A 12,781-nucleotide genomic window follows, 5' to 3' on the forward strand; every position below is an offset into this window, starting at 1 on the left:
GAACACTTCTGCTTATATTCAAACAGTGTCGTGTAGTTTTCTATAGCAGAAGCTCACATTCAGCTGATTCTTTCCCATGAATCACAAGTTGTGATAGGGTGCCCCTGTTCCGCAGGTATAATTAATATATTAATCCCAGAGCTTTTTGTGCAGTTCACTAAAGCAGAATAGAAATATGGTTCGTAAAGGAAAAGACTACAGGCGATTTATAACCAGTTGGGTGAAGCAATTAAAAATAAAAATAAAGACCTCTGGATCATAAAAAAGGCCATAAAAAGGAATTGTAGATTTTCTAACCAATAGCAGAAAAATGAAGCAGAAGAAGGAAAGTAAACCAAGCATAGGCACATGGAAGTGTTATGGTGCTGTGGGTATGAGCTCAGTGCCACTGTCAGATAATATCTTACACATTCACAGAGAGGCTGCAATGGCTATCTGGAGCTATCTGGTCTAATGCCTCTGGTCAAGCATGGCCACCTAGAGTTGGTTGCCCAGGACCATGCCCATACAGCTTTTGAATATCTCCAAGGAGGAAGACCTCACAAGCTCTTTGGACAACTTATTCCAGTGCCCAGTCACCCTCAGATTAATGATGTGTTTCCTGATGCTCAGACGGAACCTCCTGTGTTTCAGTTTGTGCCCACTGCCTCTTGTCCTGTCTCTGGGCACCACTGAAAAGAGCCCGGCTCCATCCTTTTTGCATCCTCCCTTCAGGTTTTTATATGCATGGAGAAGATCCCCCCGAGCCTTCTCTTTTCTAGACAAACCAGTCCCAGTTCTAACAGCCTTTCCTCACACGTGAGATGCTCCAGTCCCTTATCATGTTAGTGACCCTTCACTGGACTCTCCTGTAGCTCCATATCCACAGCCGCAACATTAATGATGAGAAACTGCTCTTTCCTCAATAAAGTTAAAAAAGCTACAAGTAAAATGACTCTGTAACTGGGACTCCAAAGAAACAAACATCTATCAAGCTGTTGCCTCTGCTTCCTGCTTTAGGGGAATAATGTTGCCAGTCCCTGTGAAAAGTCAAGAAGATGAAGTCGTTTTCTTCATTAATCCTGACACAGAAATCTTGATAGCCTGTTAGTGACTCTGGCTACCTCATTCCCAGATACTGAGCTCCAAGTAATTTTAATGGTGGATCTACTTACAAAAAAGGAAGGAAAGAAAAATGCAACGAAGGAAGAGAAAGTTGTCCTCATCCTTCATAGGACTCAAGAGGATGTCACATTCTGTAAAACAGGCTCACAGTTCAGATCAGTATTTTACAACACAGAAATCTTGTATAGCAATGTCATATTGTACTTACTATTTTTGTTGTTGTTGTTGTTTCTATAACAGTGCTAGAAGCCTGTCTGCAAGTGGCTCTCTACCACCTCGCTTCCCTCTAGGTTTGTATCCTTCACTCCTTGATTTTATGTACAAACAATGACTGAAGGTTGCAAGGCAGTTTGAGTGCATTAGTCTGAATCTAGGATGATCTTCTCCCATGAAGTTTGGGCTTAACAGTCTAGTTAAATCATTGCCAAAACTTCATATAAGTACCTTTTTAAATATAACTAACACTGTTGAAAGCCAAATAACACTACCTAGAAATCATTGTGGTATACTAACAGTCTCGAAAAAGGGAGAAAACACTTTCCATATAAAATATACTGCATCTTGTAAAAGGAAGTCAAAAATAAAGGAAGCTTATAAAGCAATTGTTTTGAAAATTGATTTTTGCATATGGTAACACCTACCAATGTCTTACAGTGACCTTTTTTAGTTTCTACTTGCTAAGAAGGCAAGGAATCTGAAGAGACAATATTAAATCTGTCTCTAAAGAAATTGGAGATGCTTTCAACTGAGTAACTGTGGTACAGAAGCTAAAAAGATGCAACCTATATTTCAAGCTCATCTGATTTTAAGGTACTATGAACTACGAGAGTTCAGTTAGCGTCCCTTTGCACCAAGGAAGAATTTATATAAGGAACTTAGATTTCATACATCAGCCTACATACAACATTCATACAATAAATCTGATTTCAAATCAATTCAAAATGCCTCGGTACCAGAGTGATACAAATTCTTCATGCCTCACAAAATCAAGATTCTATACCATATACCAGTATGCATTTCCCAGATGAAATTATTTCCTCATTTCAATATTTTTTCTGTTCTTGTATGACAACTTCAAAGGCAACAACAGCAGATCTCCTTCAAGAGGGACAGCTGATGTAAGACCTCCATTGCCCATTCCTAGCAGACAGACTGCTCAGCTCACAAACACGGAGGAAGATGAGGTACAGAAACATCACAAGTATTAACTATAACTGCTAAATACAGCAAATAATCTGATTTCAAGAGAGAACTGTTTTCAACGTTGTTTTTCTAGTTAGTAGCCATTGTCAGGATGTTAGTAGGTGTTTTCAGTTTCCTTTTCTGTGTCAATATTTAGTGCCTTTTTTTTTCTGCCTCCGCCAAGTAAAACAATAGCAAAATGCAGTAGAACAAAATAAGAGAAATACTTGTTTGCTGGATTACTTGGTTTTAAACAATTGTCTTCAAATAGCATTACATATTCATTTCTCTTTCCACAAGACCTTGGTAAGTAGACAATTCATATACTTTAACCACTTAAGTGCATTTTTGTTTCACATTTCTTTAAATATGGCAAGTATAGAGCAAACCACTCCTGATGAGACCATGTATGGTTGCCCAGTACTGTTAAGTTCACAGGAAGTCTGTGCTATTGTCTCAGATGATTGTTAAAAAAACAAAGGGGGGGGGGGGGGTGGCGGGAGGGGGGAGAGAAAGACAGAGAGAGAGAGAAAGGCAAACGTTAGCACGTTTGCACGTTGATGTTAGCACGGTAGCGTCCCAGGCAGAGGGGTTGTAAGTAGATGATCTTTAAAGTCCCTTCCAACCCAAACCATTCTATGATGCCATGATTTGAAATCTATTTTTTACTGAAAATATCTGGAAATACCAGTTTTCCTACCTTACTTGCAGATATTTAACAGGTAGGTCTGTAATACTTCCATAATTTTCAAAGTGATTAAATCACTAAAATCTTTCAGTGTCACTTACCATATACTCGTATATGCTAGTATGATCCCTGAAGCTCATACCTTCTGCACATAAATTCCAATATCCCTCACGTTCAGTTTTCTCTCTACTTATTAGTATGTTGTTAACATAATAAATTAATTCATCGACAGTTGACTTTCTCCTTTCTTCTCTCCCACAAAAAATATAGGATTCATTAAATGATGAATGGTATGTTGCTTATATTAGCCGGCCAGAAGCAGAAGCAGCTCTTCGAAAAATAAACAAGGTACTCTTTAAACTGTTGGGGGTTCTCAGCACCTCCTTAATAGCCTAGCTAGATGTCCCTGCAGTCATATAGGAAGAGTGAAGGTAAATTGCACCGTAAGGTTAAGCTCCAATATAGACATTTACACTGGGGGGTTCATCTTGCATATCTTTACCCACATAAAAGTTAGGCAGCTAGATTAAACCAGCCATGAAGGCTGTTGTTGTTTTTCATAGCCCAAGAGAGCAGTTTCATCTTACCTATCTTAAGAGGAATGACTTGTTCTCTGGAAAGATTTCTTTGTCACTATTACAGAGTTTGTCACAAATTCCAAATTTTAGCTTGAATTAGGTGAGTTGAGTCCTACCCTTTTCTAGGCCATAGTTACCAGGAAAATGAAGTACAGATTCAAGCACGTGAAGCCCAGGCTTAACTGTGTGTGCAGAGATAAAACAAATTATATCTCATTAATCATTGTGAGAAAACTGTTTAATCTGTGATGCCTCACAGCACATGCAATGGTTTGAAGTTGCCATGTACAGCATTTCAATGACTTGTGCTAAGGTCTAGCTTATGGGACCACATCCAGTGCCTTTCAGACAGGGTATTTTAATGGAAGATTTTTAAAATCTGAAATGAAGAAAAGCAGAAGGAGAGAAAGAAAAAGAGAATATCACTGGCTCTACCAAAACGACACAGCCACAATCATTATTTTAGGCTGCCTGTAAACAGATCACAGAGGAATCTTGATTGAAATTTACCAGGAATTAAATTCTCTTCTGGCTGAAGTGGAGTTAGGCCTTTCATATTTTACCTCCTCCTTTAGTGGCATCTCTCCCTCATACGACACCAGCCATCTCTTCCCTAAATATCTGCATTTTGTATCAGAGAGTGAATACTTTAAATAGCAGATTGAAAGACACAATATTTGAGGAATGACCTAAATGTTTTTCCTTATAAATAGCTCAGTTTCTCTTGTGAGGGAGAAAGAGAAAATAGCAGATTTCACAAAGAAAAATTCCTTAAAAGCATGAGTGATCTACTTAAGGCTGTTGTGCAGATCAAAACCAGAAGCAGCATTTATTTGTCATCTTTCATCTTTTCATCTTTCAGGATGGAACCTTCTTGGTAAGAGACAGCTCAAGAAAAACTGCTACTCATCCATATGTACTGATGGTGTTGTACAGAGATAAAGTATACAACATCCAGATTCGTTACCAGGAGCAAAATCAGATATATTTGTTAGGAACTGGCTTAAAAGGAAAAGAGGTACTGTGCATTTTTTCACGCTACTTCCCTTCATCTTAAAGTGCCTCCTGTCTCATTCTCTAAGTGTCAGGCTACTTAATCTAGCAGCTATTTTAATCCATTGAAATTCTGCTTATTGTCTTACAGATATTCCTACAATTGTTACTTCTGAAAGGAAAATCAGATTCTCCTGTTTGTACTCATGGAGTGAATTGATAGCCTTAGCGTACAGCTATTAGAAATCAATACAATTTGTTAGGGAGTGTTTGTTTACCACTAAGACACCAGATAATGGAAATACACCACTGAGAGCAAATCCATATCTGCCAACTTTACTGCTTTGCTTCAGATGGTTAGCTTACTCACATCCTGTAGTACTGCACGGGATCTGCTGGCGTCAGACACACTGGTCAGCACATATACTGATTGAGTCTAAACTCTCTGAATTTATGAGTCAGCTTCATCATGTCAAACGGAAACAACACCACCGTGTATTAAACATGTTGAATCTGCATAAATTCATTATACAACACATCTTCAGTAGATCATACACATACATCAACATAGCTACACATTAGGGCAGGAAGAAAGACAGCTGATCTGATTATATTTACTGGACCTTATAAGACACCTCTTATAAAGAAAAAAGGTTTCTAAATTGAGTTTACTAATTGCTAAGAATTCTGACACTTTTTCCATTACCTTCTTATTTTTCCATCCCACAGGATTTTTCATCTGTAGCAGACATCATTGATTACTTCCAAAGAACACCTCTTCTTCTGATTGATGGAAAAGACAGGGGTTCAAGAAACCAGTGCATGTTAACATACGCTGCAGGACATATTTAAATGAGACCCTAATGAAGATCACATAAAGGATCAAAGTCTACTAAAGTCTGTAAACCTAAGGATACTTCCTTTTTCAGTGAACTAAAACCATGAAGAAATCATTAAAAATACTTTTAATTTTAATAAAAAAGGACAATGTTGTTATTTTTAAGTCATGCTTTAAATGTAGTACTCTATAAATATGATTTTCCTACAATATATTTATTACTGTCCAGTAACCATAGAGTACACAAGAATTCATTAGGTGAGGAAAACTATCTTCCAACAAACGTGTATCTTCCTGAAACGATTTCCAAACCACGTTAAGAGGACCCATGAAAGATACACCAATACAAGTCTCTGCTTTCAGAGGAGAAAAAAAAATGTAACCTATTTTTCAGATCAGAATTGCAGCAGCAATTCTATTATTTAAAGTAGTACATACCACAGAACCAAGAACCAAAACAAAGTTGAGAAGTAAACCAAAAGCAATAGTTTTTTTCTTCTGTTTTTCTTTTTTTTCCCCCCTGCAATCCACCTCCCAATAAATCAATAAATCATCTAACTATGGGCATTTCTGTGAAAAGACTTGGACTCCAACCTGCCAACCTGGACCCTAAAGACACCTACCTTTCAGCAAGACACAAAAATTTCGTGATTTGCTCGATTTTTTCCCTTGATTTTTCCCCTCTAATCCCCCTGCCTGTCAATACCTGTGTTTGTGTTATTCAGCTATACAACTGTCTCTGTTCACAGTTTTCTAGAAAAATAAAATATCTACAGATAATATCTTCTACCTGCCATACAACTGATGATTCATGGATGGCATCTTAGCCCATGAATTGGAATTATCTCCTAGGATCCTCTAAACTCACTTAGCAACAAGGTTTTCTCTATTAGCACATCTCTTTAACTGTATCTCTGACTCTAAAATAAGCCACCATTCTTTTATAGGAGACACATCAAAAAGATTATCATCATGTGATTATTAATTGCAAGACCACACCCAAGTCCCTTAGAAAGCATACAGATATAATTTGGATAAAGTTGGTTCCTCTTATACAAATGCTTTCTGTTTTTACTGTGTTCTTTCAAGAAAAAACAATAACATTCTCAGTTCTAAAATATAAGCTGCAGCTGAGGACCACTGAAGAATACTATGTCATGAGTTTTTTCCCTCTCCTTTGTTAAGTGGGATTTATCCAATTTTTTGCCCTGTTTTTTAGGAACTTCTGTTTTCTGACCAAAAAAAATTTAAATAAATAAAAAGAATTACCTTGGACATTGTCACTTTTCTCCTCTAAAGCCATTTCTGTGTTGAATCATAATTCAAGGGAGGATATCGTCCATATCATTTATATAGCTTCTATGTTAAGAAAATCAGATTTCATGAAGAGTTTTACAACTTTAAATATGTATGTTGTAAATGTTATTTTTATTTACATTATATTTGTCTAGGAGCTGGAATTCAAAGTTAGAGAATTTCATTTCCATGCAACTATGAGCAAATAAGTATATAAATAAATAAAACCACTTCAGCTGACAAAGCCTATCTCTACTACTGTATTTTTTTAAAATACCTGCTACTAGTCTTGTGAAAGAAAAGTCAGTTTTTATGTCTTTCCAAAAATGCTAAAATTAAGATCAATCCCACAATATTACCATTGACTGTGTAAGCTGGAGGTTGTCATTTTATTACACTGTCTTGAAAATTCTGACAACCCTGAAATGCCTCCTATGGAATTATTTCATTGGTTTTAAATCACCATTTTTTTTTCCACTTCTGGAAAGAGCAATAAAATGTAAACCTACATAACAAATTATTGCTCTACATATTCTTTTTCTACAAAGTAAATCTGGATTTGATTATTCAGATAAACATGTTTTGTATGATTAAAACCTACCTCAACATTCAAACATTTTCACAAGTAAAGTATGACTGAATATGAATTCTACTTAAAATATATGAATACACTGGCTACACAAATTTTGGGCTGACAAGACTTCATAGTGGAGTATTTAAACTACTAACTTTTGCTTTCTTTTGAATCTATATGCATTAGAAAGTCACTATAGAAACTAGGATCAAAGTACTTTTGATTTCCCAGAAGTAATTTGCTCTGTGGCCTCCTTCCACAGCAACATTTTTAGAATAAGGAAGGCATATCAAATGATGACTCGCAGTTCCTCTTTTATTGAACATTTCTCATCCCATTTCCCGGAACACGACTGAGACAAGAGCAATAACTTGACGTGAAGTAATTTTTAATCTTTTGTTACTCTTCCAATATGTCTTCATTTAAAAGGAGACAAACACGTGAAGAACTTCATGCCCCATTTCCTGACCTTTCTAGTTAATTTTGCTACTCTTTCCAGACCTAGTATATTTAATTTGAGAAATTTGGGTTAAAAATCTCTCTCAGAATCAGTAACGTTTTCCATTCTACATTTCCAATTTAAAATAAAAATAATCCAAGTGCAGGAAACCATATTGTCACTTTACAGTTGAAACTCAATCACTATTAATAGAAGACAATATATGAAAATGGATGGTATTACTTAATCTGTCAAACTCCAAGTTTTTTCTTCAGCTTCTCTTAAATCTTTGGCCTTCATGGGATGGTTGAAATTCAAAATAAGGTCACAAAGCAACAGCTGGCTTTCCACTGAAAGACAAAGGGAAATGTAATTTCACAGCACTTACTGAATAGTAAATGCTAAGCGAAAGACAATTTAATAGAGCATGTTTTTGAAGTACAATTGTCAACTCTTTCAAAAATGCAAAGGATTGCCTTGTTTTGTTTACCTCAAAGCAGTTAAATAAAGTTTGATATTAGCATATTTGTAATATTGTCATTGTCAAACTATTTTTGTCCCTAAAAAGGAATGCATTTGACTAACAGTTTTTGTCCATGCTTAGCTAACATAGTTCCATTCCTATGTAACTAGTGTTTCATTAATTGTTCAAAACAAAACATTTTTTTCATTAGATTAAAAAAATAATTGTATGATACAGAAAACACGAGCCATTCTCAAACATGCTTTCTAAAACAATGCCTTCAACAGCTTTCTGTATAGCTAGATGATGAACTCAGAATTACCATTTAGTTTCTTCAGCTCATTGGACATTCTGTCAACATTTTTAATTGCAGCTTCAAGGTTAAACTGCTGATCAGCTGCATCATTTCTGAACACCTGTATGAAATAGAAACAAAACATAACTCTAAGTGTATATATTACTACAAATGTGGTAATAGAGCTAATCATAATCTTTATGATTTTTTATTTTTATAAATAATATTTTCCCCCCTCATCAGTATTTTTATATACATATATATATATATGTACTTCTGTTTTCAACCCTACTGTTCTTGTGAAACATATACTGAAAGCTCATATACTCAGGTAATATTTAGCCAACCACGAGATGGAGCTATTGTGAAGAAAGAATGCATGAAAGAAATTAGGGCTTAGTTAAGCACTGAATGTTAACGAACGTGCTAATACTTGAATATAAAAGTTTACATCTATAGGCGCAATTGTTTTATAAACAATATCTCAGAGCTTATTTTGGAGACTATAATATCTTCCTTTAAAACATAATTAAAAAACCCCATCAATCAGAAGTCTAGAGACAATTAAGACTATAAACTATTAGAAATGAAATAAAATTTCAATTTCGAAATTTATACTATATTCTGCATATAGTTACACTATTTTTTTTTTTTAGGAAAAATACAAAATAAATTGCATACATCTTTTATTTGGCATAGTTATCATCTCTCTAATTATTACTCAGAAATTCTAAAAAAAATCTGGAAGAACTCTGAGTGATTCAAAATTAATGTTCACTTTGTAGAACACCTCAACACATTGAGAAGTATGACAAAACATGGAACATACATTTGACATAGATTCTTTAGATTCGTCTCTCTTCCCTTCAGATAGTGGCTCTGAATGAAGATCATCTGTCTGGGCCAAGGATCCTACAAAGACAAATCTCAAATTATTATGGAGTTATATACATATTATATATTGCTGTGTGTACGTATCTATTACGTGTCAAATTACACATTTGAGAAAAAATAACGACTAGACAGTTTTAAAGTCGTATCATTTGAAAACAGAGTTTAATGAGTTAAGTGGTTTTATTTCTTATTGAGGAAATAATCTTTTTTGTTTAAATTATGGATTTTTTATATTTATATTATTTTAGAGGCATTTCATATTTTGAGTTAAATGAGCATGTTTATAACAGTGACAAAAAAAATCCACAAAAAAATCTAAAATAGTGTCTTTGATTGAAACTTTATCAAAAATCTAGAGAGGCATTGCAAACAATTTCTATGATGAAATTAAGGAAGGAAAATCTAAAGTACACACATGCAAAACTTAAATATCTGCTTGTCAGTAAAAGAGATGAGATTAAATACCAAATCCCTGGACTTTTTCTTCCCCCATTCTCTCTGCTCTTCTCTCTCTAGACATTAGGAAACACTCAGGAAAATGTCTCTGTATGACATCACTGGAAAGCTGTTTCAACACTGAGGGGCAAAAAAAAAAGAAAGAAAAAAAAAGAAGAAAAAAAAAAGCTTATTTCACCCTAGTAGTGCATGTGTTCAGAAGGAGTGCAATCAAAGGAAAAGAACCCTACCCTAACCTAAAATGGCAGCCAGAAAAAAGCATGCCCCTTTTAATCCCCCCCACAGAAACGTCCCTTAGTGATAGCAAAGCCTTTTCCTGAGCTGGCAAGCCTGAAGTGGCACCCATGGGTGCCTCAGCTCTCATGTTCGCATGGGCCACCATGAAATATGTGATGAGGGGGCCCCACAAGGATTTCCCTGTCAGCAGAGGCTGCCCTGAAGGAGCAGAAGCACAGAAAGGGCCTGGCTTCCTCACAGGACGGCAAAAAGTGAGAAGCACAGTGATGGCATCTCCCTCACTGAGAGGCTGTGGAAATGGCCATGGTGCCAGCACCTTCCTATGCCTGGGGTGCCTCAGGAACAGGTTTTCATGCTGACAGTGGGAAGGTCTCCAGACCAGCCCCTGGTTGAAACCTCCCAACTCCCGGGGTGCTGGTGCCCAAGGCCCAGCCTCCAGGTGGAGCCTGGAGGGTTATGCCTCTGCTCTTAAAGGGCTGTTTGGCAGCACAGCCAGGCCTCCTGAACACCGCTTCCTTCAGCATGCGTGCTGTGGGTGCTAGTCACAAAACACCCACCTACCAGACACCCCAGGGTAATTTTTCTCTTCCTCCCCTGCTGCCACAAAGGCAAGCAGGGCAGCTCCTGAGGGACCCATAGCCTGGCTGTGCCCCAGCACTGAAGGCAGGCCACAACACGGCCCTCTCCACCAAGGGCAAGGAGCCAGCCATTACCATGGCCTGGCTGGGCCATGCCTTCCTCCCCATGCACGGCAGGGCAAACTGGGTGCTCTGAGCAGCCATGGGAGGCTGTGATACCAGGGGCATTGCCAGCGGCTCCCTGCTGGGTGCAGGCAGCAGTGCCCATGCAGGCAGGACAGAGCTCAACTGCCCCATGCACAGGCAGCCATCGGTACTTCGCTGCCTTCTGCTTTGCTCAGTAAGGAAAGCCCCATGAAGTGTCCCTCCTTCCAGCATGTGAAATGCTGGTAGGTTGCAGCTCCCAGGGTTTGTGATTTTGGGAGTATGAGTTAAAAGCTAACCACAAATGGTGCAAGAGCTGAAGAAGAAATGGGGAAGAGAGGCTGGGGTGGCATGGGGAGAGTGGTGAATGGCGATTTCCTGTCAGCTTTTGCGGCCTTGCCTGTGGAGTGCTGAATCTTACTGCATGGTGTTGCAACTCATTTATAAGCAATCCATTTCTTTTTGTCATCAACTGTAATTCAGATAGACTAAAAATATTGTGAGTGAAGATCAAATAATGAACCTCAAGGAGGACAAGAAAGGCACTTTGTTATACCAGTTCATCAATTTAGACTACAACAAATGGTCGCTGCCCTTAGAGGTAATATCTGACTTCAGTTGAAATCAACAAAAACTGCTAAATAATGACCAGGAGTTGGGAACTGTTCATTTCTTCCTCAGTCTGTGCCCTGTAGTCCCTAAAGCCAGGGACACCAAGCAAGGGAATGGCCGTCAGCACTTTCATTTAATTTATTGCAACCACTTCTCCTGCTGCTCAGTGCCCAGGCTGTATTTCAGACTTCCTGCGTGGCACCACTGGAGGAGGGCGGCTGGTACCTCAGGGGAGGGCAGAATTGCTTGGATGTGCTGTAGAGGACAGATAGACAGAGATGGCAGCTGCCTCCCGTTTACTCTCTTCCATTCTCTGTCTCTTTCAGTGGTGTGCCTTCACAAAAATGTTCTTTAAAATAAAGCATTCAAAATTTATTGTTTTGTGACTGCAGGTGAAGCTAAAATGAAATTCAGAACAGCATATTCTGCTAAGGAGCAATTAAACTGTGATTCAAAGAGAGAACATGATATGCTGCTTAGATTGTGGGGCTTTCTGAAGATGAGAAATGCAGAGCAGGAAACACTTTACACCTGCACTAATTCCTGTACTACAGTCTTTCAGCTTACAAGGTCTCGCAAAGACCCCGGTGTAAACAAGTTAGCTGTACACCTCTAAGGTAAAGGTCTTCTGTGGTTTGCAGAAGCTGGTGATTTTGCTGGCAGAATACTGGAGTGTATCTGTGTACAGAGAAGACAAACAACATGGTGTTTTTAGATATCTACTAACAATAAAAGAATATATAAAAGTGTATGTAGAAATATATGTACAAAAAAAAAAAAAAAAGGTACCATAGTTGCGTACCACAGTTGCTTAGCAAGTTGCTGAAAGCATATGTGATAATATAAGCAGAAGTTTTCTTCTTCAATAAAGGAGAATGCTCAAATTGCTGCCAGGAATGGGTTAGCAGATGAAGCTATAATAAACATAAAAGCTACCTGCTTCACTGTAGAAACTGCTAGGAAAAACAGGTGTAGTATCCTAGTGTGGTAGCAGGGAAAGGGAGAGAGACAGCTGACCTCAAGAGAAGCGAATCATTGAGTAATGGGGGATTTTTTGAGATATGTTGTAGGCAGTTCCACGTTGACTTCTGTTCAAAGAGTTTATTTTAATTTACTTTCTGAATTTGGTAAGAGTTTTTCTTTTTTTCACATCATATAAATAACCTGTCACATTATACTTAAATTATTCTGTGCTAACTGAAGAAAGAAAAATAAATACTGTAACCACCAGAAAACTTGGGTTCAAAACAAGAACAATATAGCAAGTTGACAGAACTAATTGGAGAAATGATGTAGAGTGGTTCCTAAAGTCAAGGCTTTTTTAAAAGTAATCTTAAATAATTTGAGATGTTAACAAACAAGATGACCAACACTGCAGGAAGCTGAGGCATTTTCTTTTAAGAAGAAAAA

The 12,781-nt window shown here is 37.5% G+C and overlaps 2 protein-coding genes across 10 annotated transcripts in view; one reads left to right on the forward strand and one right to left on the reverse strand.

Annotated features, from left to right (window-relative positions):
- Nucleotides 1-6,003, forward strand: part of LCP2 (lymphocyte cytosolic protein 2) — a 32,628-nt gene extending 26,625 nt beyond the window's left edge. Inside the window, exons 17-21 of the mRNA XM_013178387.3 lie at nucleotides 1,345-1,394; nucleotides 2,185-2,288; nucleotides 3,245-3,322; nucleotides 4,415-4,570; nucleotides 5,275-6,003. Of these exons, the coding sequence (XP_013033841.2) occupies nucleotides 1,345-1,394; nucleotides 2,185-2,288; nucleotides 3,245-3,322; nucleotides 4,415-4,570; nucleotides 5,275-5,397 (511 nt within the window). The 3' untranslated portion in view covers nucleotides 5,398-6,003. The remainder of the gene's footprint in view (nucleotides 1-1,344; nucleotides 1,395-2,184; nucleotides 2,289-3,244; nucleotides 3,323-4,414; nucleotides 4,571-5,274) is intronic.
- An 801-nt stretch (nucleotides 6,004-6,804) lies between these two features.
- The window catches only part of C14H5orf58 (chromosome 14 C5orf58 homolog), a 66,542-nt gene continuing 60,565 nt past the window's right edge, over nucleotides 6,805-12,781 (reverse strand). For 5 of the 9 annotated variants that reach the window (XM_066977097.1, XM_066977095.1, XM_066977096.1 and 2 more), the window contains 4 exons: nucleotides 9,810-9,920; nucleotides 9,280-9,362; nucleotides 8,478-8,571; nucleotides 6,805-8,042 (listed from right to left, as the gene is read on the reverse strand). In XM_066977097.1, the coding sequence (XP_066833198.1) occupies nucleotides 7,936-8,042; nucleotides 8,478-8,571; nucleotides 9,280-9,362; nucleotides 9,810-9,920 (395 nt within the window). In that variant the 3' untranslated portion in view covers nucleotides 6,805-7,935. Of the gene's footprint in view, nucleotides 8,043-8,477; nucleotides 8,572-9,279; nucleotides 9,363-9,809; nucleotides 9,921-10,598; nucleotides 10,723-10,750; nucleotides 11,012-12,781 lie in introns of those variants that run through there. The other 4 variants (XM_066977099.1, XM_013178416.3, XM_048064727.2 and 1 more) reach the window with 3 other exon arrangements.

The sequence above is a fragment of the Anser cygnoides genome, chromosome 14 (assembly GCF_040182565.1).
Source record: "Anser cygnoides isolate HZ-2024a breed goose chromosome 14, Taihu_goose_T2T_genome, whole genome shotgun sequence".
In the NCBI taxonomy this organism is placed as follows: domain Eukaryota; kingdom Metazoa; phylum Chordata; class Aves; order Anseriformes; family Anatidae; genus Anser; species Anser cygnoides.